Raw genomic sequence first — 26,691 nt, 5'->3', positions numbered from 1 at the left:
ACTGAGGAAACTATTGGGCAAAGACAAAAGTAGCAATAGGCACAGTCCTTTCCTCCTAGGTCTAAAATATCTCCCTATGGTTTTACTTAAGAAAGACAGAACAATCTTAAAGTTAATGACCTGTGTTCTGAGAGCCACTTTAGCTGGAGGAAGGCTCATTAGACTGGAGGAGGCTTCAAGCTTTGCTGTGCAGAGTGGTTCAATACAGGCCAACCAGTTGTGGGAGTTTTTTGTGTGCAGACTTCATCCAGGTGAGCCTTGAATCTATGCTTCTGTCTTCAGCTGGGCAACAGCATCTGTCTCTTCCAGCCAGAGAAGAGCACCCTGCCTTCCTCCCCCATCTCTGAGAGATTTTTTTCCATTATTCTCTCATGCAAATCAAACCCTACACCTTTCTGGTGGACGCATATGTTCTCCTGGTTCCAGAAGATTCCAAGGAATTAATTTCAAAATGTGAGGAACTTGATTCTATGTGTGGGGGGAATCTTTTGTTCCATTGACTACTCATCATTAATATATTACTTGCCAATTTCCCCACACAAACAGGTTTGAGTGCTAGATAGAAAAAATGTGGTCTACTTGGAAAAGCTGCTTTAGGTGAACCTTTGAGGATTAGCCAAATGCAGATTAAATATGTTCCTTCTAAATGTATGAAATGTATACCGTTCTCTTGGGGAAGACGTATAAGCCGAGTTTTTCAGCCCAAAAAAAGGGCTGAAAAAGCCGAACTCGGCTTATACGCGGGTCAATACGGTAGAGGGGGGAGGAGGGAGGGGGGAACTTACCTCCATCACCGCCGCCGCCGGGCCCAGCCGCCTTCCTCTGGCCGGGAGGGGCCTTCCTGCGCAGGCAGGAGGCCCCCGCCGGCCGCGCCGCCGACGGCCACGCGCCTGGCTGCCTTCCTCTGGCCGGGAGGGGCCTTGCGGAGGCCCCCGCCGGCCGCGCGCCTGGCCGCCTTCCTCTGGCCGGGAGGGGCCTGCCTGCCCAGGCAGGAGGCCCCCCCCGGCCGCGCCGCCGGCCGCGCGCCTGGCCGCCTTTCTCTGGCCGGGAGGGGCCTGCCTGAACAGGCAGGAGGCCCCTGCCGGCCGCACCGCCGCCGGCCGCGCACCTGGCCGCCTTCCTCTGGCCGGGAGGGGCCTGCCTGCGCAGGCAGGAGGCCCCCGCCGGCCGCGCCCCCGCCGGCCGCGTGCCTGGCCGCCTTCCTCTGGCCGGGAGGGGCCTGCCTGCGCAGGCAGGAGGCCCCCGCCGGCCGCGCCCCCGCCGGCCGCGCGCCTGGCTGCCTTCCTCTGGCCGGGAGGGGCCTGCCTGCGCAGGCAGGAGGCCCCCGCCGCCGCCGCCGATTCGCCGCCTCTTCAGGTACGTAGGGGGTTCAGGGGCTCTTCCCCCTCCCCCCCTTGGATGGCACTGGGGTCGGGGTGGGTTGGGGTGGGTTGGGGTGGGTTGGGAGGGCCTGGGAGGCGGCGGGAGGGCGACCTGGGGCAGGGGCCCTGCGCTCTAAAATGGCGGCCGCCATTTTAGAGCGCAGCATTGCCGTTAAAGGGAATTTCTTATTGACCCTCGGCTTATACGCGGGTCAATAAGAAATTCCCTTTTCTGGCCTCAAATTTGGGGGGTCGGCTTATACTCGGGTCGGCTTATACCCGAGTATATACGGTACTTGGTGACAAATACGTCAACCACTGCAAGAAATTTTATTGGCTAAATTTCGGAACCAAAACCTATTACTACCGTCAAAGCTATGGAAATGTCAAATGTGGAATATTGTGCTTACGAAAATGTTGACTGTTTTTTCCCAAACACCTTTTGCAAGGAAAAGCTGGCTCCAGAGAAAAAACTGAAACAGGGCAGAAAATGCAATGTAGGGGAGCCAGTTCATGGCTTCCTATCCACTCCACTATGCATGCTTGTCCTGCCTCCTAGATCTATGAAGATGCATACATTGGCATAACATTTGAATAGGACATACCCATGTAAACACATGGACACAAACTGCATGTTTGATTCCCAGATTGTGTGCAAGTATAGATTGTCCTGTTTAAGTCTGCACCCACTGGATTTTACACTCTTCTCAAGCGTTGTGCCCAAGCATAGGTGTCTGGGACAGGTATACTTGATGGATGTTATATTCTACATAAATTGGAGGACAGAAATTTCAGTTTAAATGAAGTAATTGGGTTTTCTGTCAACATGTCATACATTTTATTTGAAGAGTTAACATAGTAAACTTTTTTTTATTTGAAGGGAAGGGAAATACTAGAAGCTTTGAGTGCCTTGTTTATTTTTATATAGGGGTTTGTGAGCTCACACAAAAACAGATCTAGTTATCACGCCTCAGTCACAACCTACATGTTCCCATGCCATATTAAAAAGCTAATAATGTGCTCTAGGAGAGCTGATTGTTTCGGAAACAATAGCATGCAGTTCAGATAAATCATCTAACTGGCAGTTCTTACAGCTCTGTTCTTTACCTAGTTACATAGAAATCATAGTGGAAGATTAAATACCATATTCTGAAACTATCATGAATTCCCTGGAAGTCTTCAGCACGCATGCCATTCTTTAGAGTTACTTTAAAACAAAGTTGCTCGGTGCAGTTTGTAGAGCTTACTGAGGCCCCTGAGTCTGTCTGATTGTTAAATAGAACTGTATATTGCTTGAATTTATCATTCAGACATAGCTAGTTTGTCCATTACTAAAATGTTCCAAACACTCAGAATCTATTTGGCTTCACTTGAAAGAAGATTAGGTTTCTATTGTCAGGCATTGACTTTTGGTGTGTATAGGGTTGTTTTTTCTTTTTCAGTTTGGACTGAACGAGAAACTGACTTTAATTTATAGTCTTGAGTTGAAAATACAATTCATACACCAGGGTGCAGGAGTAAATTGTTAAGGTTGCAGATCTAATGATTTTATATCTAGAATAAAATCTTACCACATGGAAGAATACGTGATTATGGCTGAAAGCTCTGCTTATCCTTCACCTAGTGAGAAAAATCCAGGGGGAGCAAATCAGAAAGCGTTATTACGAAAAGGGATGGAATCTCACAAATGCAATTAATTCCTGGTTGTCACAGTTAATGCAATAAGATACTCTTACGGTAGTAGTATTCAAATAATTCTAAATGCAGTGAAGATTATTAGAAAAATGTATGTCTTGTAAGCTGGTAAGAGAGCTTTATTACATCCCTACTGTGAAATGCCCTCAGCTGTTGCTAATAGGTACGGCACACTACTTACTGTTCAACAATTATAACTTGTTGAACCAGTATTCACCAGCTAGGATGTTGCTTGTTGCCTGTCATGTAGCTGCTGGAGATGCTGACTTCATCTCAGCCTCTTCAGCACTGGTGGCATGTAGTGTCAATCTCTATTATGTCTCTGTTTAAACAAATAGCAATGCATCCAGTGCCGTTAAGTTGAAGAAGGTGCAGAACTACATTGTTACAGTTTGCACATTTATGTTCTTCTGTTGAAGAGGACCCAGTGGCCCTTATTTTAATCCTAGTTGCTTTAAAACCAAATACTCAGGGGGAAGTTGCCCTCTGCAATCCTGAAAGGGAACTCAATGTGTTTGCTTTCCATGAAGTTCTTCCTTCCCTGTAATGAAAAACAAAACATTTTCTCCTTAATCTTCTTCATATTATCTCTTGATGCATTTACTATAAGATATGTATACAAATATGTTCTCTATCAATTGAATAAATGTTCTCTCCTTTTATGGGTTTGTATGGCTTGTAATAATTTTGATGGAAAAAGTCTTAGAAATGTGGTGTTGCATACATTTTTGTAAATTCTCTTATCTTAATTCTATATTATGCAAGGTTGGGGACCAGCATGAAATGCCAGCTTCTATGTGTATTTCTGTGTTTTGTTTGATTAAAATAATGACACCATTGTCTGGGAACGGAAGTGTTCTTATTTTTGCCTGTTTGTGCAAACATCCTTTCTCTCGAGTGTCCATCACCAAATCCACCCTCGCAATATCTGTTCTGTGTGTGCACCTCATGAGGTCAGAGACATGTGCCCCTTGCTGTATATTCAGTCAACTGTCAGATGGTTGTCCTGGCTGACATTGGCAGCAGATTTAATTGGTATTTTAAGCTGTACTGTGGCTTTGAAGGCATGTTGAGAGATGAGGTCTATGTGTTCCTTTTTCACTCCCATTGATTTCAGTGGGAGTGTTTATACTTATTGTTTTTACTGATGTCATGTTATCGTGCTGTGGGGGGGCAAGACATGGGTGAAGGTGCCTCAGTGTCCTAAGCCCCACTCCTTCCCCAGCACAACCCTGCTGCTGCCCATTTCTGGCCCCTGCACCAGCACAGTGTTGGTGGGGTACTATGCTTGTGTGGGGCTTACTACCCTAAGTTTCCAAACATTCTTTAGGATTGCACCCTTAATATAGTGTTACAAGCAATTTACTCTCTAATGTAAGGAACTTGTATTCCTCGGTGTATTCCTTGCTTTAAGAAATTAGTGGGTATATGGATTTGGTGCTCTGTCTCTGAGGCTGGACAAATGAATAACCAGATTAGTATTCAGCTCCATGCAAGGAAGTAGAATGGGAGTAAGATTACACTATGCTTCCTAGTGTTGGGGGAGAGCAGTTGTACAAACAAATCTGTAGTGATACCATTGTTGACTAATCCAGTCTCTGTAAAGACACTTTCTGATTTATAAAATCTGTTTGGCAGCACTCTTTTTATTGCTCTCCAAGTAAACAGCAAATGTGATAATTAATTTTGAGTTGCAGTTAAGTAAGCATAGTTATTTTGACTTCATGTCTGCAGGTTATGAGATGGCAGTGCTGAGGCATACGTGTTGATTAAGCAGAGCACAACAACCACACTGAAGTCATAATACTGCTGAACTCTATCTTTAACGCTTACTGAATCCTGAGTACTCGTGAACATTTATGCGCAAACCGTTTTGGTGAGGAGTGGGACTTATATGTCCAAGGAAGAGCAGCAACATCTTGTTGTCCTGCAGTGGAGCATGGTTAATTCCATAATGAAAAATGTAAAATAAGTGTCGTAGTTGTTGTTTTTTTAAGTTGCAGTACAATTTACTGAGAGGCAATGTATTCTATCTTGATATTGTCGAAGGCTTTCACGGTCAGAGTTCATTGGTTCATCTTCTGTCTTCGGTGCAGCCCCACATGTGGGACTGCGCCTGCGCGCAGGCCTGCCACCGGAAAAAATTCAATAGCCTTAGTCCTCAACCCGGGGATGCCCCTCCCTCACAAGCGGGGCCGGCCTTCGCGCCGTGCAGCCCGCATGCTCCTGGGCGGGGCAACCCTTTCCCTCCTCAGTTCCTTTTTTGCCGCCACTTGGATTGGAGCTCCTTGCCTTACCTCAACGAGTTCGTAAGTCCTTCGGGCCGCGTCCTCCGGCCCTTCTTCTTCTCTTCTCCTATAAAAAAAAAGAAAGAAAAAAAGAAAGAAAGAAACTTAAAAATAAAATAACCAGTAACTAAAGGACGATAACAAGTAAACCTCGTGCTGAAGTTCGTGATGGCCTCTAAGGCCCCCTTTAAGATCTGTAAGAAGTGCCCGGCTAAGATACCGTACTCAGATCAACATGAACTCTGTCTAACTTGCTTAGGCGAAGGGCACAACGTGTCTAAATGCTCCATATGCCAAGGTTTCTCTACCCGGTCTCGCAATGCTCGCGCGCACCGGCTGAGTGCCGAATTGTGGAAAAAAGCCCTCTCGGCCCCCTCCCCTTCGACGGGTTCCAGGACCCCGGGAGATGCGCAGTCAACCAGATCGGTACCGATCCCTGGTACCAGTTCGACGCCGAGACCCTCGGATCCGATCTCCTCGGATCCGCCCCAGGGCCATAAAAAACATAAGCGCAAGACGAAACATCTTGAGAAGCAATCTAGTTCCAGCCATTCAGTGCATAAGAGGCCCGTACAGACACCAAGATCTCTGGTACCGGACGTCTCCATCTCGGTACCGCCCTCGGTACCGCCATCGGCACCACCCTCGGTACCGCCCTCAGTACCGAGGACACCCTCGCCTCACTTGGACTCTCCGTTCCACTCCTACTCTGAGGCAGACCTAGATCCTCTTGAAGACCCTCTTTTGATTGCGGATCCGGACCCGCTAGACCCGGCTTCCAATGTACCGACCCCCTCGGTACCACAACAGATTTTCCAACCAGCCCCCTCCACCTCTGGGCCCACAATATCCCCCGAGTTGGTCAAGGACTGGATTGAATTCTGCCGCTTTAGACAGCTCTCCATCAGGGGGAACAGGTGGTCCTTCACACACCTCAACTGCCCTCCCCATTTACCCCTCTGACCCAACGCACTCCTAGACCGGAGTCCGAACTAGAGGAAATGGGGTCAAAAGATGAAAGCTCTGAAGATGTATCAGAACCTTCACCAGATGAACTGGTGGGGGACACAGATGCTATTTCACCATCTGAAGACCTCAAGCTCCGGACGGAGCAAATGATAAGGATGGCTGAAGCATTGGACATTAATATTTCCACAACGGACAATAGGCCCAGGGACAAGATCCTTAGTCGTCTCTACCCCGATACACCGGGCATTGCTGCCTTCCCCATATTGGAGGGCCTCTCAGAGATAGCTACATCTCTCTGGAAGAAACCTGCATCCCTACCAGCTTCTTCCAAGAAGGTGGAGAACCTGTATAGGATAAAGTCTGAGTCGGCTGAATTCCTCACAGTTCACCCTCCTCCCTCCTCCATAGTGACCACGGAGATGCAATCCCGACAACGCCAGGGACCACATTCAACTCCTGCCGACAAGGAGAGTAAACGACTGGATCAGCTGGGCAGACAGACATACACCTCCTCTGCTCTGAGTTTCCGTATATCCAACTACCAAACCATCATGGGGGGGTACCAGCTTTTCTTGTGGGAAAAGGCTGCCCCCCATATTGACCTGCTTCCGGAGGATTCTAAGAATGCCATGCGTCTTATCCAAGCAGAGGCCACTCGCTTATCGAGACAGCAGATCAACGCAGGCAAACACGCAGCAGATAGTGCAGCTAGGAAGATGGCTTCAGCTATCACTTTACGTCGCCACTCCTGGCTTCGCTCTACTGCCCTCCCGTTAGACACGAGATCGCACATCGAGGATCTCCCCTTTGAAGGCGATACCCTATTTGCTTCGTCAACCACAGATTTCCTCACAAATCTCAAGAAGGATCGCCAGACCGCCCGTTCTCTAGGGGTGGTTCCTCCTTTTCACCAACAACAAAGGGACAAACCTCAATACCGTCAGCAATCCTTCGGCCCTTCCTTCAACAGATACCAGAGATTTCAAAGATTCCACCCGTATCCTCAACAGGATAAGTTCCAACATCAGCAACCCAGACCGAAACATGCTTTCAAGCAACGCTCTAACCCTAACCCCCAAAACAAGGATCAGAGACAATCCTCACAAAAGTTCTGACTATTTCCGCAACCCTCAGAGGAGGGGCTACCGTTCCTGAATAGGTTGGCTAAGTTCTCTGAAGCCTGGCAGACTATCTGTTCTGATGCCTGGGTTCTCAAGGTTATTTCCCAGGGCTACCACCTGGAGTTTAAATCCATTCCTACTTGTTTCCCTGCCAGTTCTGTGACAGATAACCCACTCCCAGAATTTGCACCCCAGCTAGGTGAACTTCTCCTAAAGGGTGCCATTGAAAAGGTTAACCTCCCATGTTTGGGTTTCTTTTCTCATATTTTTATGGTTGATAAAAAGGATGGGGGCTCTAGACCCATTATTGATCTCAGGTTTTTGAAAAATATTTACGAGTTTCCAAGTTCAGAATGGTTTCCCTACCCTCTGTGATGGAACTTATTTCACCTCATACATGGTTCGCAGTATTGGACCTGAAGGACGCTTACTTCCATATTTCCATCCATCCATCCTGAACATCGACACTTCTTAATGTTTCGCTATGGGTCTGAATTTTTTCAATATTCTGTCCTCCCTTTCGGCCTTGCCACGGCCCCCAGAGTTTTTACGAAGTGCATGGCAGTAGTTATGTCCTTCCTCAGAGATCAGGGATGCACAATTTACCCTTACCTCGATGATTGGCTGCTCACGGCTTCTAGCCCTGAGTCACTCTCCGTCAATTTGCATCTAGTTCTCTCTATCTGTTCAAAATTGGGACTGATGGTCAACTTGAAAAAGTCTAAACTAAGCCCTTCCCCCAGGGCTCAGTTTATTGGTGCAGTGTTAGATTCCACAGCAGGTCGGGCATTCCTCCCCAATGAGAGAGTGTCCTCCATTAAGGGGCTAGTTCATCATTTTATGAGATATAGACACCAACCGGTAGTCTCTATACAGAGATTATTAGGCCTAATGGCATCGACCACTGCAGTAACCCCTCTAGCCAGGCTTAAAATGAGGGAACTGCAGAATTGGTTCATCAGGTCCTACGACTTCTCTCGCCACTCCAAGTGGTATAGATTGTCTATCCCCAGGCCTATTCTGCGATCGCTACAATGGTGGCTCTCCGAGCCTAATCTTCTAAAGGGGATCCCTCTGGGGTTTTGGACTCCAAGTTTTACAGTCACCACAGACGCCTCTATGGAGGGTTGGGGTGGTCATTGCGGGAGTCACTATATCCAGGGTAGATGGTCTCCTAGTGAGTCGTCGATGCACATTAATTTTCTAGAGCTGAGAGCCATGCGTTACGTTCTTACCTCATTCTCAGAAATCCTCCAGAACTCGAGAACACTTCTGCAGTCGGACAACTCCTGCACAGTGTTTTATGTCAACAAACAAGGGGGCACAGGTTCCATTCCTCTCTCCAGGGAAGCCCAGAAGATCTGGGCAATAGCTGGGAGACACAACATAGACCTGCGTGCCATGCATATAGCGGGGATCCATAATACCTGGGCAGACTCCCTGAGCAGGGTTTTCACCACAAACCACGAATGGGAACTACAGGATCAGTTTATCCTCCCCATTTTCCAAGAATGGGGCACTCCTCAGGTAGACCTGTTTGCGACCAGGGGCAACAAGAAAGCGGTAGAATTCTGCTCTCTGGCGGGGAGCGACCCTTCGTCCCTGGGAGATGCTTTCCAGCTCACTTGGTCGAACCGCCTTTTTTACGCCTTCCCCCCATTCCCCCTGCTAGCACGGGTTCTGGGGAAAATAGCTGCAGACAACACCGACTGCATTCTCATAGCACCCCGATGGCCGAGACAGATATGGTTCACCCTCCTTACAAAACTAGCGCGGGGGAATTACAAACCACTACCAGACCACCCGAACCTACTTCGCTGGGGGGAACTGGCCCACCACGATGACAGAAAATGGGATAGATTTCTAACCTGGGCGAATCAAGAGGGATTTTCTCCCTTTGCCTGTCCTGTTCCTAAAATCTTGGATTATTTGTTGGGATTAACCAAGAGGGGACTGGCAGTCTCATCCATAAGGGTACATTTGGCAGCTATTTCAGCCTTCCACGATAAGGTGGAGGGTTATACAGTTTTCTCCCATCCCCTTGCAAAACGCTTTCTGAAGGGTCTTAATAATTTATTTCCTCCTAATCCTATGCTAACGCCCCAATGGTCACTCTCCCTGGTCCTAGCAAAACTGATGCTAGCACCCTTCGAGCCTTTAGCTCAGGTGCATCTGTCTTTTTTATCAGCTAAGATAGCTTTCCTGGTGGCTGTGACATCGACTAGGAGGGTGGGGGAACTGGCAGCCCTTCGTATTGATAGCCCCTTTCTCAGGGTTTATAATGAAAAGGTGGTCCTCCACCCTAGTTTTAAATTTAAACCCAAGGTGATCTCTTCCTTTCACCTAGCTCAAGATTTAGTTTTACCAGTGTTTTTCCCCAATCCTTCCTCTCAGGCAGAGAGGACACTACATACCCTTGATGTAAAAAGGGCACTTCTTTATTACATTGACCATACCAAGCAGTTTAGAAGGTCCAAGTCCTTATTTGTATGCTATCAGGGACCCAAGAAGGGTAAAGCCGCTTCGGCCCAATCTATAGCTAGGTGGGTGGTCACGGCTGTTAGAATAGCCTATAAACAGGCGAAGGTGACATGCCCCTTGGGCATTAGGGCTCACTCCACTAGGGCGCAGGGCTCTTCTGCTGCTCTCCACAGAAAGATTCCTGTTGGCGACATCTGTAGAGCGGCGACGTGGTCTTCAGAAGATACCTTTGTGAAGCACTACGCTCTGGACCTGCAGGCCAGGAAGGATGCAGCAGTGGGTAGAGCAGTTCTGCAGACCCTTTTCTCCTGAGTCGACCCCACCACCTATTGGGTAAGCTTGCTACTATCCCACATGTGGGGCTGCACCGAAGACAGAAGATGAAAACAGAGTTGCACTTACCTGTAACTGCTGTTCATTGATGTCTTCGGTGCAGACACACATCCCTCCCTTCCAACCCCGCTGTCGACCTAGAAACGGAAAGAAATACTTTATTAGTATAAGGATTAAGTGATAGCTGGTACTCTTATGCCAGTCTTGGTCGGCGGCGGAGAAGGAACTGAGGAGGGAAGGGGATGCCCCGCCCAGGAGCATGCGGGCTGCACGGCGCGAAGGCCGGCCCCGCCTGTGAGGGAGGGGCATCCCCGGGTTGAGGACTAAGGCTATTAAATTTTTTCCGGCGGCAGGCCTGCGCGCAGGCGCAGTCCCACATGTGTGTCTGAACCGAAGACATCAATGAACAGCAGTTACAGGTAAGTGCAACTCTGTTTTCTTGTAGGTTATCCGGGCTGTGTAACCGTGGTCTTGGAATTTTCTTTCCTGACGTTTCGCCAGCAACTGTGGCAGGCATCTTCAGAGTAGTCCTTCAGAGACACAGTCCTTCAGTGTTACTACTCTGAAGATGCCTGCCACAGTTGCTGGCGAAACGTCAGGAAAGAAAATTCCAAGACCACGGTTACACAGCCCGGATAACCTACAAGAACCAATATTCTATCTTGATTTTTTCTCTTCAGCTTTTGACCTGGGAATTGATTAAGCTATGTATGTTTATTGAGACTATCCCATTTTCGTTGGCCAACAGTTCAGTTGTTGTCACAGGGGCCAGCCTGACTTCACAAAAGATGGTGGCAAACTGTGCTTTTCAGTTAGGATTTTAAATAAATTAGAACAATGGCTTGGTTTCACCAGAGTGTTGATACAGATGGAAGAATTTTCACCTGTGGAGCACAACTTTCTTGCCTCTCCCCACCCACTGCAATCAAAAATCCTACTTATTTCGGAGTACGTTTTGGCCTTCAGTGAGTGGGGGAGCAAGTTGTGTTCAGCTGCAGCTGGATCTTATACTTCGCAGTATCTGAGGGTCTTTATAGATTTTCAGACCATTATTTTAAGCATACAAGGAGGTTAAAATAACTTGGAAAAAATTAAACAGTATAGGTCTCCTTTTTCGATATATGTTTCCCCCCCTCCCATATTTTTGAAATTACTCAGCATCCTATGTTCACAAGATCCCATGCCCTGCAGTTTTGTCGAAGGGAAGTGAAGGAGACAGCAGGAATTGTAGATGTGTAGATTGGTACTCTTGCCAAAATTTTGATTCTCATCAGAGATGGTCAATCTGTTGTGTATCTGCTGTCTTCGGCCCTGTTTAAGGTTTAATTATCTTCCATCTGCTTAAGTTGCTGTAGAGGGCCTTGGGGATATTGAAGAATATCCACACTCTTTTCCAGTAGTGTCTCCCCAGAGACTGGATAAAGCTAGTTGTCTGCTGTGCTTTTGAGTTTCAAACTGACTTTGCCTCTGTGAAATGACATTCAAAGAGAGAGAGGGAAGCCTTCTAAAATCTGTGCCTTCCATTCAGATATTGATTCTATGGAGTGTGGTATGAGCTGTCTCTGTCCTTGTGCTGAGACCTGAAGCAGAGAGCTTTAAGAACATTAGCTCTTCTCACTCTGACTGCAATCCTAAACACAGTTATGCCCTTCTAAATGACCAACTTACAAGGATGTAACTCTGTTTAGGGTTACACTGTACATTTCTCATGGTGGCATCAGTAAGAAGCTATATATGATTGATATGAATGCAAGTTCTTATTTGTTGCCTGACAGTAATTTTTGCAGGCAGCCACTTTACTGTTTTTATCTGCAAGGTATTAATTTCTCAAATTCCAGAGTATCAATTGTATTGGTTATGTTGCAACAACAGCAATAGTTTGGGGGCACCTTAAACATTTAGAATTATTGTGGCATAAGTCTGTGAAAGCTTCTGTCACACAATACGTTTGTTAGTCTTCAAGAGGCCGCAAGACTCTCAGTTTTCCTAATTTTCACTTCCACCTTTTAATATATTTAGCAAGTTCAGTTAATGGTTGCACACAACTTTATCATGTTTACATGTGAAAATGTTCCTATGATCAGTAGATTGTAAGTCTGAGAAGAAGGCCTTCCAAATTTTATCTTTGGATACCACTTGGATATTTTAGGTGCTTTATAATTAATAAATATATTAATTTCTTCTTTATCCCTATGCTACTATGCCCTTCTGCTATTTTTTCTGCCCTTGACAATTACTTTAAATTTAACTTTCCTTTCTTTGTAAAACGAAGCAGGAAACTAAAATATAATGCAGGAATACATTCTTTTAACAATTAGGTCAGGCATCTCTAAGACAAAGAGACATACATGCCTAACAAACTCAAATACAAAAATGCTTCTATATACAAATTATAGTAGATAAAGCTAAGGTGAATAATACTGCAGTTCCCCATTTCCCCATTCTCTTCAGGAGCATTGTCTGATATACTTTTTTTCAATTTAGAAAAAGCACAAGGTACAATACTACAAAATTTGCCAAGTACAATAAATGTTGAAAATGCGTGAAATACCATAGAAATACTTCATAAACAAACCATCTCTTGTACATAAAATAGCAAATGGTAGCTAACTAGTATCCCAACATTATTATTTTTTTAAAAAAAATATTTCATTAAGCCAGTTCTGCAGCATCCATCCAGACAATCACTTTTCTCCAAACCTACCATGAAGGTAAATGCCACTGGTACTGCATTTTAACTATATTATCCTTGAATTTCAGACTGATATAGAAAACAGAACAGAAGGACATAATAGATTTCCAGATATATACTTTGACAGCACACTCCAAAGCTTTTGTCCATTTTTTTCACGTAGGTTTTAGAGTCACTGCATTCCATTTCTACTAATGCAGTATCTAACACAGAAAGCATGTGTTTACCATTTTCCATCGACAATTTTTCCAAGCATGTTAACTCAGTATGTAATTTGTCGTAGAAAGGGTTGCAAAAAGGTTTTAACCTGAAGATGCTGGAAAACTGTGATTCGATTACTGTGCCTACTTACTTTGTCAAAGGTTGTAATTTTGTTCTACTTTGTTGTGGTCTCTGTGTGTCACTCATATGAGATCTCAGTTTTGCCCAGAGTCTGCCCTGGAACCTTTAAAAGCTATAAAACATTGAGTGTGAGCTTCCTCACCCACAACAGCTGCTCTTTGCACATGCCCAGATCCCATGCAAAGAGGTCTACTGAATCTAAGATGCAGAAGCAGACATTCAAGGCTATTAAATAGCATGCTTCTGCGGAGTTAGCAAGTGACCATAAAAAGAAAAAGAACAAATCAAAACAGGTGGAGCTTTCAGCACCCACTGACACTTCAGTGAGACCTCCAAAATCCATGCTGATAAAAAGCACAGAGGTCGTCTCAGTTGTGAAGCCAGTTGCCACCACCAGCAGTGTCCCTTTCAGAGGGCCAGGTTGAGGATACATCAGTAGGTGTGCGTACAGACTGAGATGCAAAACAATGGGGGTTACCGCACTTTGTATTCCCAGCGATGTATTAAGAGTTTGAAAATGTTATAAAAAAACATTGCTTTAAAAGGGTTTTTGGATACCACGGCTTATAAATGGTTGCAAGACGTCTTCACAGCTAAAGGGGCCAAACAAAGTGCGAACAGTATTTTTTATAACGTTTTCAAACTCTTAATACATTGGTGGGAATACATAGAAAGTGCGAACAGTATTTTTTATAACATTTTCAAACTCTTAATACATTGTGGGGAATACAAGTGTGGTAACCCCTAGTGACTCAGGGGAGAGAGAATGCCAACTCCTGGTATCAGAGAAGTCATTGTTTCTGTAACATGCAAGGAGGCAGCAGCCACACCTCTCCTTGGTAGTGGGGATACTCTTCAGTGACGAGTTAACTCCACAGTCTGAGATCTACTGTTATCACAGTTTTAATGAGGCCAGTTTTCTTTATCTACAACCAAATCTATGACCAAAGACCTACTAACATTTTTACAAGATATTGCTTGATTGACGTTGTGGTTCCATCTTCATACTGTTTTAGCCTTTCAACCAACCAGACCAGCCTGGCTGCAAACAGTATAGTTTCAATTTAGGTGTACCTAGCCCACCATTTTTCCAGCTACCCTGCGCTGACTTTAGATCTTTTCTTGGTCTTTTGCTTTTCCATATAAAATCTAGCCATATTTTCTACCATCATCTTAGAATGTTGTTATTCAGTACAATAATAATTTACTACCATAGAGAGATTCTGAAATAAAAAATAATAGCTTGGAGAAAGCCATCATTTTGAACACATTTATTCTCCCTATTAAAGTTAATTTCAAGGATACCCAATAGGACATTTAAAAATATATCTTGAACAACTGGATGAAAATTCAAATTATACAAAGTTTCATAGAAGAAGAGTTGGTTTTTATATGCCGACTTTCTCTACTTGTTAAGGAGAATCAAACCGGCTTACAATCTCCTTCCCTTCCTCTTTGGGGAGCATGATTCCCAGGTATTTTAACTGTTTTGCTTTCTTCAAATATCTTCCACTTTTTCAAATAACTACTACTTTTTGTGAAGATTAGACCTTAGTTGTCAACACAGCCTAACTAGCCAGTGTTCTATATATTTTTCAAACCACTTTGGTGTGCTATCCCATAAAAGTTACAATACTGTGCAGCTTACCCACAATACAATCACACATTATATAGACAGAAGCTTGAGCTACAATGAATGACTAAATTATCCATGGAGGTATCCAAAATGGATAGAGCATTTTGAGAATCCCCCAAAAGCAGAAGATTGGTAGATGTCATCCAAGGCACCTTAATTACACGAAAGAAGTCTAAAAATGAGATATTTGAATATTGAACAGACAAAAATCAGAATACAAATTATACTTATTTCAAGGCATTCAGTTTTGGTGCAGAATTTATCAACTGGGTAAAAATGATGTATCTGAAAACAACTGTTTTGCTGGAAATAAATGAGAGGCTGTCCAATCCCCAGAGATCAACAGAAGAGTGAAACAAGAATGTCTGCATTCTGCGCTTTTGTTCATTATTTCATTGGAACCAATGGCAATTCTGATTAGACGAATGGAAGAAATATTACAGAATTTTAGTGGAAAACAAACAATATAAACTTAATCTTTTTGCTGATGATACTGTGATCTTCCTGACAGCTATTGGAAATTGACCTAATGCCCTTGAGATAAACAAAAACACATAGCTCAGTTGGTGATAATAATGTGAACACTGGAAAAAAACCTCAATCTTCTGTTTCAGTGTAGGCTTTGAATGTAAAAAAAATCTGCCCTTTCTGGGCAAAGTGATTGAGAAAGCAGTAGCGGACTAACTCCAGGTCTTCTTGGATTACGTCTTTGCTCTAGATCCTTTTCAGTCTGGCTTCAGGGTCCAAAATGGCTGTGCTAGCTTTAGTTGATGACCTCTGTCTAAGTGTAGACAAAGCCATGCCTCTTTTCCCCCCTCTTATTGGACTTATCTGCAGTCTTTGTTACAGTAGATCACAACATCTTGTTGAGACACTTGGAGATACAAGTGGGTATTAGAGGATGCATGTTAAACTGGTTCAAATCATTCTTCACAGATCGGACTCAAAGAGTTGCTATTGGAAACCAGTTGTCATCAGTGTGGGACGTATCCTGTGGAGTTTCGCAGGGTACAGTTCTATCGCTCATTCTCTATGTAAATTCCTTAGGACAAATCATTCTTGGCTTTGGGGTTGGTTGTCATCAATGTCTGGATGACACCCAACTCTATATATCCTTTTCCAAATCTCCTGGTGATGCAGTAGAGGTCCTGAATAACTGCCTGGCTGCTATGGTAAATTGGCTAAGAGTGAACAAATTGAAACTAAATTTGGAAAAGATAGAGGCAATGCTGTTCGGAAAGGCAGAGATCTTGAAGGAAATTATGCTTCCCACTTTTGATGGAGTTCAGCTGACCCTTGCTGACTCAGGGTTATACTAGACCCAGCATTATTGTTGGAGAAGCAAATTAATTCAGCTGCAAAAAGGTCCAACTCAGCCTAGCCTATAAGATGGCTCATTACCTTGATAAGGTTGTTCTGGCCACCTGGATCCACTCCACAATAACATCAAAACTATTGAAATGCACTGGACAATCAATTCGGAAACTCTAGTTTGGTCCAGAATTCTGTGGCTCAGCTATTATCACAGGCTAGACAGAGCATGCATATTACTCCCATTTTGCAGTCACTCCACTGGCTACCTATCAATTACTAGGCCTAATTTCTTTCCCACATACAAAGCCCTTCATGGCTTTGGACACTCCGTAACTTTGACACCACCTCTCCCTCTATGTTCCAACCCGACAGCTTCGCTCATCTGAGCAGGGCCTTCTGCAGGTGCCAACCTGCAAACGGGCAAAATCAACAACTGCTCATACATGTGCCTGCTCTGTTGTGGCCCCCATATTATGGAACTGCTTGGCTGAGGGGATCAGGAAGGCTTCCCTCTCCTCGCGTTCTGCAAACTGAAAAAACAGAATTACTCAAGTGGCCTTTTCTGTGCAAGTAATAAGGCTGCACTGCACAAAATCATTCACAAAATTACTTGGATAAATTATTAAAGACAGTGGTCAACACTACTGTGTATAGCTTGCTGTTAGCAGGTTCCTACAGTGTCATTCTTGCATCACGTAATGTGTCACGTTAGTACTTAGGTTCCATTTTTATATTTCTGGATGGGTCTACAATCATAACCCCGTTGTGTTGTTTATTGAATGTCCCGCCCTGTGGATTGTGCTGGTCCACTCTGCGTAATCTGCTTTGAGTCCAGGTGAGAAAGGCGGACTATAAATAACGTAAATCATTTTTTTAATTTTAAAAAATGTGCTAATTTGGTGTGTATTGGGAGCTGGGGGAGGGAACATTGCTGTTGACCCTCACCTGCAATCAAGACACAGGTTTTACTGTGTCTTCTAATGTTAGTAAGTAAGTCTGTGTTTCATTGTTAAGAGATTTGATCATGCTTCATTTAAGCCAGAGCCTTGTATTTATCCCAGTTTGGGACAATTGAAGGAAAGGAAAGGAAGCTGATTTTGGATAATTTGGATCTGGATTCCGCTGAAAGTAGCTCAAGTATAGCACCATATGTTGCTGACTTCAAATTTCCTTTTTATTTCTTGAAAGACTTCTTTCTCATATGCTACCTTGAGTGATCTTAAAAGTACGATAAGAAATGTATTATATGATCTCTTCTACCCAGCTTCTGAAAGGATTTCTCAAATCTCCTACTCCTCTCATTTTGGGAAGTACAAAGAAACCAGGAACAGAATTGTTGGGTTACATAAATGCAGTCACTATTCCTCATGATTTGTTGAAGTTTTTGGAGCAAAGAAAGAAAGATTACAAAGGGAGCTGAAACTGTGTCATAGTCATAGAAAGGCTCTCTGTCAAGAAAAATCCGTTCAGGCTTCCTTGTTGATAATTAAGACAATACTGACAATGTTAAGGGTAAGCAGAGCTCATGTTGTTCTGTGAAAAGAGAATGGAGGATGAAAAAAACGAGTGAATAGAGTCACTGTACACTTTAAAATATATAAACAACGAACCCAGGTGAAACAAAATGCTTATGAAAATGAAGCTGTTATATTAAGTTCAGTGTTCATTGGAAGTGTCTTGTTCAAGCACTGACTAGTTCTGTGGCAAAACACAAATTGCCAAGATAGCGTATAGCATAACTATGTTGAAAATATGATAGCTGGCATCTCAGGCTTATTGTCACTTTTTATTTGTTAATTTGACAATACACCCTTTTCACTTTGGATGATAGGGAGGCGTGTTTAATCCCCCCCCCCATTATCTTTTCCAACTCCACTGAGATAGCGTGTTGTACTCCATTTGGGATTTTCCAGAACTTAACCTCTGAACTCTCTCCCTTTAGAGGAGGGGAACAGATTGATTCAAGGTTAATGCTTGTTTTTAGAAGGTGAAGTCTCAGAGGTAATATAAAGGGTGAATAGGCCACTGTTAGCAAGAACTGTTCCATCCGACTTTGCAGCAATATTCAGAATTGGAAGTTGTACACTATAGCTAGAAGTGAAGTTCAAAGGTATTCTATTTTAAACAAAGCCTTGGATTGTTCATATTACTGTATTTAATAAAGGTGTGGCAAAAATGCCTAGACTCTGAAGGGCCATGCATTAACTTGCTTGTATGCAACAGGATTCCAACACTAGGGGTATGCAAAGAAAATTGTTAAATTTGGATTTGGGTTTAACGGACTTGAAAGAATAATTGGTATCTCTCCCCTCCCCTCCCCTAGGAGTGAAAGCATTTACTGTTTCTGCACAGGGCAGTTTAGATCCTGGCCACAGAAACCATTGTTATCCAAAATAGTGAATAATAAGATTTCTTTGTCTCCACAATGAAAAATGGAAGCAAGTAGTTTTTGTAGTTTCGATATGTGAATATATAATGGACATATTAACTACACTAAGTTAAATTGTGTACAGATTTGCTTTCCTTAGAAGTCAGTTGTAACCATGTAAAAACAATCTAATATATATTTTAAGGTTTTGAAAGGGTACTAACTCTTGTTCCACATGTTGTTGTTTTTATATCAGCTAGTACCACTTTTGATCCCCTTGTTTTGGATGACGTGGAGTTGGCATTTGCATAGTAGGTTAAGATCCTGGAGTTCTGACGGATCTAGCTTTGCTGTTTGAAAAGCAGTTTTATGCAGTGGCCATGAGTGCCTTCTATCAACTGCATATAGTTTGCCACACTAATTCATGCTTTTTGGACAACTGTAACATGCTCTAATTTGAGCTGCCCTGACAAACAACCTGAAAACTGTAACTGATTCAGAATGCAGCAGCCTGAGGGGGTAACTGATAGGAACACATCTTGTCTATGGCAAACAACTACAATGATTGCCAGTTTGTTTCCAAGTTCAAGGTGCAGGTTATGACCTTGAAAGCATTTCTAAGACTGTCTCCCCTTACGTCCCCATGCACCAACTACAGTCTTCTGCTTCCCACCTTCTAGTTGTTGCCCTACTTAAGGTAGCCTATTTAGCATCTACTGGACCCTGGTCCATTTCAACAGTGGCCTTCACCTTGTAGAACAGGCTCCCTGAGAAGGTATTACCTTTAAAATGTTTAGGAGGTGATGCAATAACTTTTAATGGAGTTTCAACATGCATTTTCTTGTAGAAGGAGGAAATGTTGCTCTATTTTGTATGTTTCTAATTTTTGGAACTGTGAGCTGTCTTGAGCCACAAGGAAAGTCTGGATATAAATATTTTAATAAGCAAATATTATCTACTGTTGCTAGATTTAATATGGGATATCTTTAGTCTAATGCCAAGTATTAATATCATAGTAGTGACAAATGTAAGGGGGGCAAATGGGGAGTAATGTTTTCTTCTTAATTTTCTGCACCATACCTAATGTTCATCAGACTTCTTTGGCTTGAGTATTATATTGAGCCCTGAAACAATTGCCTTCCTGCAAAGGAAATACTTAAGCTATTCATTTTTCAGTTACTGGGCTGGATCCAGGCTAAATTTTCCAAAGGCAGAATGAAGCCCCCAAAAGGCTTACAGATCTCCATGAAATTCTGCCCTAGGGGATAGGGGTCCCAGATGGATGACATGAGAGGGGGTATGCAGTTGGGAAATGGGAATTGGTGGGAATTGCCAGTTTAACCTGATCCAACCACTGTGTTGATAGTACTGACAACCTGGTAGAACTGACAACCAATATTGTCTGCAAATTTTGTGTATTATATTTTGTATATTTCCTTTCCTTTCAGGTATATCAGAATAGTTGGAACACACAACACAGTGAACAAAGTTTTCCATATTGTGGCTTTTGAGTGCATGTTTACCAACAAAACTTTTACTCTTGAGAAAGGTCTCATAGGTAAGTGACTTGATTGCATAATTTCTTCCTTTGTTTCTTTGTTTCCATTGTTGCCCGTAGCACACAATTACAATAGCGTCATATGCCTAGATTTTGAGGAGCAGGGTGGACTTTGAAACAGTGTGGTGTAGTGATTAGAGTGCTGGACAAAGAATGGGAAAACTGGGTTAAAATACTCCCTCAGCCATCCACCTTACTGAGTGATCTTGGGCAAGTCATCATAATTTACCTCACAAGACAGTTATGAGAGGAAACAGGGAGAACCACCCTCAGGGGCAGGTAGGATTAAAAAGTGACAGACAAAACAGATTCTACCTGCAAATCCTATTATGAAACCTTATCCTGTTGGGTTGCACAAGTATAGATGTCTCTGTGGAAGCTTAAATGCTTTTTGTTTGGCTAAATGCCTTCAAGATGTATATGTAGAATTGTGATAAGTAAGCCATTTCTAGTTTCTGGCTTTCACATAGTATCTATTCTCAGTATCCATATGATATTGTGGCACACAGCCAGTATTGTTACCCCATGCAAATACAATATTTCTGACAATGTTGCCAGAACAGAAGCAGTAGTATAGGATAGTGCATTGATAGGGCAACCTAAGCTACCTTTGGACTCCAGGGCAGTGGTAGAAACCATGACGCAAAAATCATTCCAATCGTTCTCTTTGGTGTTGCTATTTGGATAACAGCTGTTAACGAGTCCATAAATTTACCATTGCTTCAATTTTTATGAAAACTGTTACATGCCCCTTGATGTGTTGCTGCTACCCTTTGCTCCTAGTTTGGCCAAATGTCGCTTGAAGCTTGGCCATGGTTGTTTGCTTTTAAGCTACAACTTACCGGTAAGTTGTTTTTAGCACTGAGGGTTACCTAGTTTCTCTGAAGCATGACTCATATAGATCAATCAAGAGATTGATTATGATAGCACATCTTTTCATGCTCGTCACATTTGCTCATCTCAGTTTTCTGGAATACCACCACCACGTGGCATGCCTGCCTATACCTACATTTTGACAATTCCTCGCCTATCTAGAGCCTTCTTTCTAGCTAGATTAAACGCTAACCCTTCAATGGTTATGCAAGGCAGAATTTTGAATTTACCGTACTCTGAAAGGACTTGTCCGTGCTCTTCTGGCTCCATTGACTCATTAGTTCATGTGCTCTTGGAATGCGATTTCTATGAGGACCTTAGAGCATGATATCTCTCTCCTCTTTTAATACATAAACTCAATGCCTCTGTGTCTGACACAGTTCCTTTTTTATTAAGTGATAGGGATCCCAAGGCTACATTGGCAGTGGCAAAATTTATCTCAGTCCTTCTATCCCCCAAACATTAGATTCAAAACTGTGCTGCTCAAGATCAATGGATCAAGGAGCTTCTAAGGGATAAAGGAAAGAGGTCATGATGCTGTGATGCTGGCTCAGCAGTCATTGCACTTCAACATTAATAATTATTTGGTGATACAGCAGATTATAGATTCAGGTTCTCAGATAAATTTGTATCATAATTATTTTTCCATTACAAGTTGATCCTATGCTAAAGTGCCTTGGGTTCCAGAAGCAGCCCTGTGCCAGCTTTCTTGGTTGATTGCTGACTTGAAAGAGTGTTTTATATTCATTTTTTCTCCAGTCTAAATGGGAAATCCTGATATTGCAAAACCTGCAAAGCTTAAGGTTGTAAAGTTTTAAATGTCTCTTTTATAGCCAACATTAAATGGCAAGTTACCCTTTCAAAAGTGTTAAATTTTACTAAAGAATAACAAAATATTAAAAGGATGTCATTATCTGTGGGAAAATGTAGCATATAAATGGCATATAACCATGTGTAAAATTTATTTGAATTCTGACCTGATGATGATCAGTTGCAACCTTCTTTTTTTATTGGCAAATAAATAGTATATTAAAATGTATTGTGGTTTTAAGTATCATATATGAAAGACTTTTTCGGATATCCTGTGAGCTTTAGCTATTTTTTATTACCAGTTGTAGAATCTTATTTTTGTGATTCTGATGTAAGAGGATAATATCACCAAATGTTTTGCAACATTTTATCTAACTGTTGTTCTTGGACTTGAATTCCTGAAGTTTATGCTTAGTTGTGTGTAACTGCAGTTCCAAATATTGCCTAAAAACCTGGCACTCTGCCTGTTTTAATTTTAAAATGTTAATAACAATCTCAGGTAGGTTCATGACTTGCTTTTCAAGTAATGTCTCTCCTTTATTTAGAATATGTTTTACAACAGAGAGGCAGGTTGCAGTGGTTTGTGCCATATATGTGGTGTAGTGGTTAAGAGCTGTGGTTTGGAGCGGTGGAGTCTGATCTGGAGAACTGGTTTGATTCCCCCACTCCTCCACATGAGCGGCGGAGGCTAATCTGATGAACTGGGTTTGTTTCCCCACTCCTATACAGGAAGCTAGCTGGGTTACATTGGGCTAGTCACAGCTCTCTCAGCCCCACCTACCTCACAAGGTGTCTGTTGTGGGGAGGGGAAGGGAAGGTGATTGTAAGCCGGTTTGGTTTTTCCTTAAGTGTTAGAGAAACTCAGCATTTAAAAACCAACTCTCCTTCTCTCCCCCCCCCCATATTGGACTTCTCTGCATAGAATAACGTGGGCAGACTCTATTATTTAATAGGTTTCGCTTCAACACTGCTTATTAACCTTTGACTATACATGGCTGTTCTTCAGGGTGACATGTAATTTAATCACAGGTGAATTATGATTTGACTCCTAATGCAGTGTAAGGATGCCTCTTTATTGCTGGCTCAGGGGGAACAGTGGGTGAGCAAAGCATCACTCGTTGCAAGCGCTTGCACTGGCTGGGACTTCCCCATTGACATTTCTCTTGCCACTTTCCTGAGTTCCCAAATTTCTTTCTTTCTTTCTTTCTTTCTTTCTTTCTTTCTTTCTTTCTTTCTTTCTTTCTTTCTTTCTTTCTTTCTTTCTTTCTTTCTTTCTTTCTTTCTTTCTTTCTTTCTTTCTTTCTTTCTTTCTTTCTTTCTTTCTTTCTTTCTTATAGCACAATCCTGGGAGGAGTGCTCAGGGAGCCTGCCAGCGGCTACGCTGGTGTATTCTGGAGATATGCGATTGTACCGCCATGCTGTGCTGCGGCTGGATGCTGGCATGGCAACGCCATGGACTCCCACCAGAGCTGGCACAACCCTCTGTGTTGGCAGGGGAAGGGGCAGACCCAGGAGCATGGCAGGGATTAGTTGGCTTCCTAAGCTGTCCCAGCCTGTGAACACCCCCTGGAACAGGCATAAAGTTACACCAGCAAAAACTGCAGCCTCGCCCATGCGACGGAAAAGACAAAATGTCTCCCCCACAGGCCTGGAACCAGTGAGATGGCGGCCCCATGGCAGAGTGCCAGAAGTCACACTGGTCACCACAGCCAGCTCATACTGCACCGGGAATGTCATCCTTCCAACTCTCCTGCCTTCCAGGTCCTGCCCACAAGCCCCAGCATAGCACAGGGTGCCAGCAACAGCCAATTGCACCCCTCTCCAGCTGCAGCCAAACACCCTCCCTTGCATCCAATCACCCCCCCCCCCCAAGTACTACATAAATTTGAGCCATAAACCTAACTCAGAAGATAAGGCAAGCAGCACAAGACTCTGTCGCTCTGTAACGTACACACTTAGTGCCCACAGTGTTTCACTATGGTGGCAGGAAATGCACAGAATGTGCACGTAGCGTGTACATGTACCCCATCTCCAGACACTTACACTGAAGGTGTAACCACACAGTGACATGTGGAAAGAAATGGGGATCAAGCGTGCTTGGCTCAGGCGTCTGCAGCCACCTCCCTCATTCCCCTCCCAAACCCTGTGTGCCACCTCGGCAATGCAGGCTCCTACAGCCGAGGCCAGTGGGGTGTGAGTATGGGGTCAAGCTGAGGCAGCTGCACCTAGCAGTATGCCCCATGTCATGCAGTGGGGGCATGCTCTCAGGGAAACAGATGTAGGAGTGCTGGCTATGATGCCTCTGTGTGTGTGTGTGTGCAAGCCCTGTACCAGGCAGCTAGCACGGTCTCTTGCCAGGGTGGCTCCTCCCCCCCCCCCAGGTAGAGGATGGAACAAAACTGGAGTTTGGGGTGGTGCTGGCAGCTACTCCACTATGTTCTGTGGAACTGTTGGCCAACCATCATAGCAATTATTTCCCTGCAGAAGCAGATGGAGTAGATACGGTTGAGGTGCAAGCCACATGGTGGATGAGTAAGTATTCTTTGGAAAGCTATGGCTTGTCCCTCAAGAAGGTATCCTGGCAAATGGAACTCCTCCTCCATGGGGGCACCACCGACTGTACTGGGATCCCACTGACATGGCTGCAGTGATCACGACCACTGTGCTGTTCATCATCATTGCTTAGGTCTCTGTCTGGCAACTGTGCCGGTGCTGATGCAACAGGGAGGAGAGGGGTTCTGGAAGGATGACATTCCTAGTGCAGTATGTGCAATACTGCAGTGACCAGTGTAAATTTTGGCACTCAGCCGTGGGGCTGCCATCTCACTGGTTCCAGGCAAGTTCCAGCATACCCTGACTCAGGCAGCCATCCTCTGGGCAAGTCCACCCTGCTCACAGGCATGCTATGATAGGGAGGGCTCACTCCCATCGCCCAGAAGAAGAAGAGTTGGTTTTATAAGCCGACTTTCTCTACCACTTAAGGGAGACGCAAACCGGCTTACAATCACCTTCCCTTCCCCTCCCCACAACAGACACCCTGTGAGGTAGGTGGGGCTGAGAGAGCTCTAATAGAGCTGTGACTTGCCCAAGGTCACCCAGCTGGCTTCATGTGTAGGAGTGGAGAAACAAATCCAGTTCACCAGATTAGCCTTCGCTGCTCATGTGGAGGAGTGGAGAATCAAACCTGGTTCTCCAGATCAGAGTCCACCGCTCCAAACCACTGCTTGTAACCTCTACACCACGGAGCAGCTTGTAAAGGCACAGGGACCATACCAGATACCTGGTTACTATTTCTCTGCTGCTGTTCAGTAAACTCTAGCGTGATCTTCGACTCTTTCCCTGTCTTTATATTGTTGAGCAGATGGGGCTTGCTCCCTGCCCCTTCCTCTGCCACCCTTTCATCGCACACCATTGCTTGCGAATGTCAGTTTCATCATGCTTAAAGAGACGGTAGGCATCTTCAGACCATGGCTTGCTTATGTAACTTTATTCTGTATCAGCCCAACATTTGTTAATGCATGATAAGTTGATAGCAATGAGACCCACTGGAAGTGTATCAGTGTTACAAGGTTTGATTTGACAGATCTGTAGAATATGCCTCCTTCTGTGAAGAGCAAAAAATTCATAGCAGAAATTCTAAAATCATGGTAGTCTCTTTTCTGCTGTTTAGAAGGTCAGTGACTTGATTTATTACAGTACAGTCAATCATTTGCCCACTCTTGTTTGCTCTTGATTGCATTTGTCTTTGTTGCAAAGGTCTTGTTTTGTGGTGATAATGTCCTGTGTTGGCTGAGAGCTGGAAAAAGGTTTCTGCGGAACGGCTTTGCTTTACAGAAACCAAGACTTGGAAAGCTCAGCAATATTGTTATGGTTGTCTGCCGACCTCCAAAATGGTGACCGAGAGCTCAGTGTACATTCTTTTCTTAAAGCTACAGGCATAGATTTTATTATTTTAGAGAGCTTTAACACACACACACCCGATGTGTGGTTGTATCCTATATATATGTAAGAGATACAGATATAAGATTTCAGATTTATTTGCAAACTTGTAACTTCCAACAGGTTTGTAGGGAACTTCCCCCCTGGTCTGTCCCTATCTCCATTTTTCTGATCAGTTAATCCACAGTCTATGACCTGGCTTGGAATGAGATATATGATGTTATGTTGAATGAAACCTATGATAGATTATTGATAAGTCCAGTACACCCTCCCCCATTTCTTTTGTTTCTGGATTCTTTGTTTGCAACAGTTTCAATAAGCTGTCTGAGGAGAGCTTGCTGTGACTATTGCCAGTCAGCAAAAAAGAAAATATATAGCCATGTGCATCTTTTCATCTTCTCTCAGTGTTGTCATTCATCAGTAATACAAGGACAGGTATCATAGGTAGTTGACATTTCCATAAGCTGCTAACAGCAGAAATATTCTATGGCAAAGCTGTAAGTACTCTGAAATTCGTACCTCTTCTCAGACAATGGTAATATTGACAGAGGATTTCAAATCAGTGATATAAGGCAGAAAATGCAAGCATACTTGATTCACAGCTGAGTACTTCTTCAAACACTCAACATACTAATTCTCGAGAAGAAATTGCACTGATGGATAGTAGTTCCAAAACAGCTGAATATTACCCACTCAATTTTACAGGTTATTTTAATACCTTTTTTTAACAGCTTTAGAAATTCAAAATATGTTTATAGTATCAACGTTTATTCATTTTGTTAATTGTGGGGGCCCTTTTTCAAGATGGCAGCCAAATGCCAAGATTAGAAAAATGACTCTCTGGCTAAATTTCTTCCCGTGACCGTCAGTTAAGAATTCCATTTTTTTTTTTAAAAAAGGCTTATAATTGG

General features: G+C 43.7%; 1 protein-coding gene across 1 annotated transcript in view; it reads left to right on the top strand.

The window, feature by feature from the left end:
- The window catches only part of BTBD9 (BTB domain containing 9), a 187,849-nt gene that overhangs the window by 90,062 nt on the left and 71,096 nt on the right, over positions 1-26,691 (top strand). The window contains exon 6 of the mRNA XM_056853291.1: positions 20,049-20,158. Coding sequence (XP_056709269.1) covers positions 20,049-20,158 — 110 coding nt within the window. The remainder of the gene's footprint in view (positions 1-20,048; positions 20,159-26,691) is intronic.

The sequence above is a fragment of the Euleptes europaea genome, chromosome 7 (genome assembly GCF_029931775.1).
Source record: "Euleptes europaea isolate rEulEur1 chromosome 7, rEulEur1.hap1, whole genome shotgun sequence".
NCBI lineage: Eukaryota > Metazoa > Chordata > Lepidosauria > Squamata > Sphaerodactylidae > Euleptes > Euleptes europaea.
The sequence above is the reverse complement of the archived record's forward strand: the minus strand, read 5'-3'. Positions and strand labels throughout refer to the sequence as shown.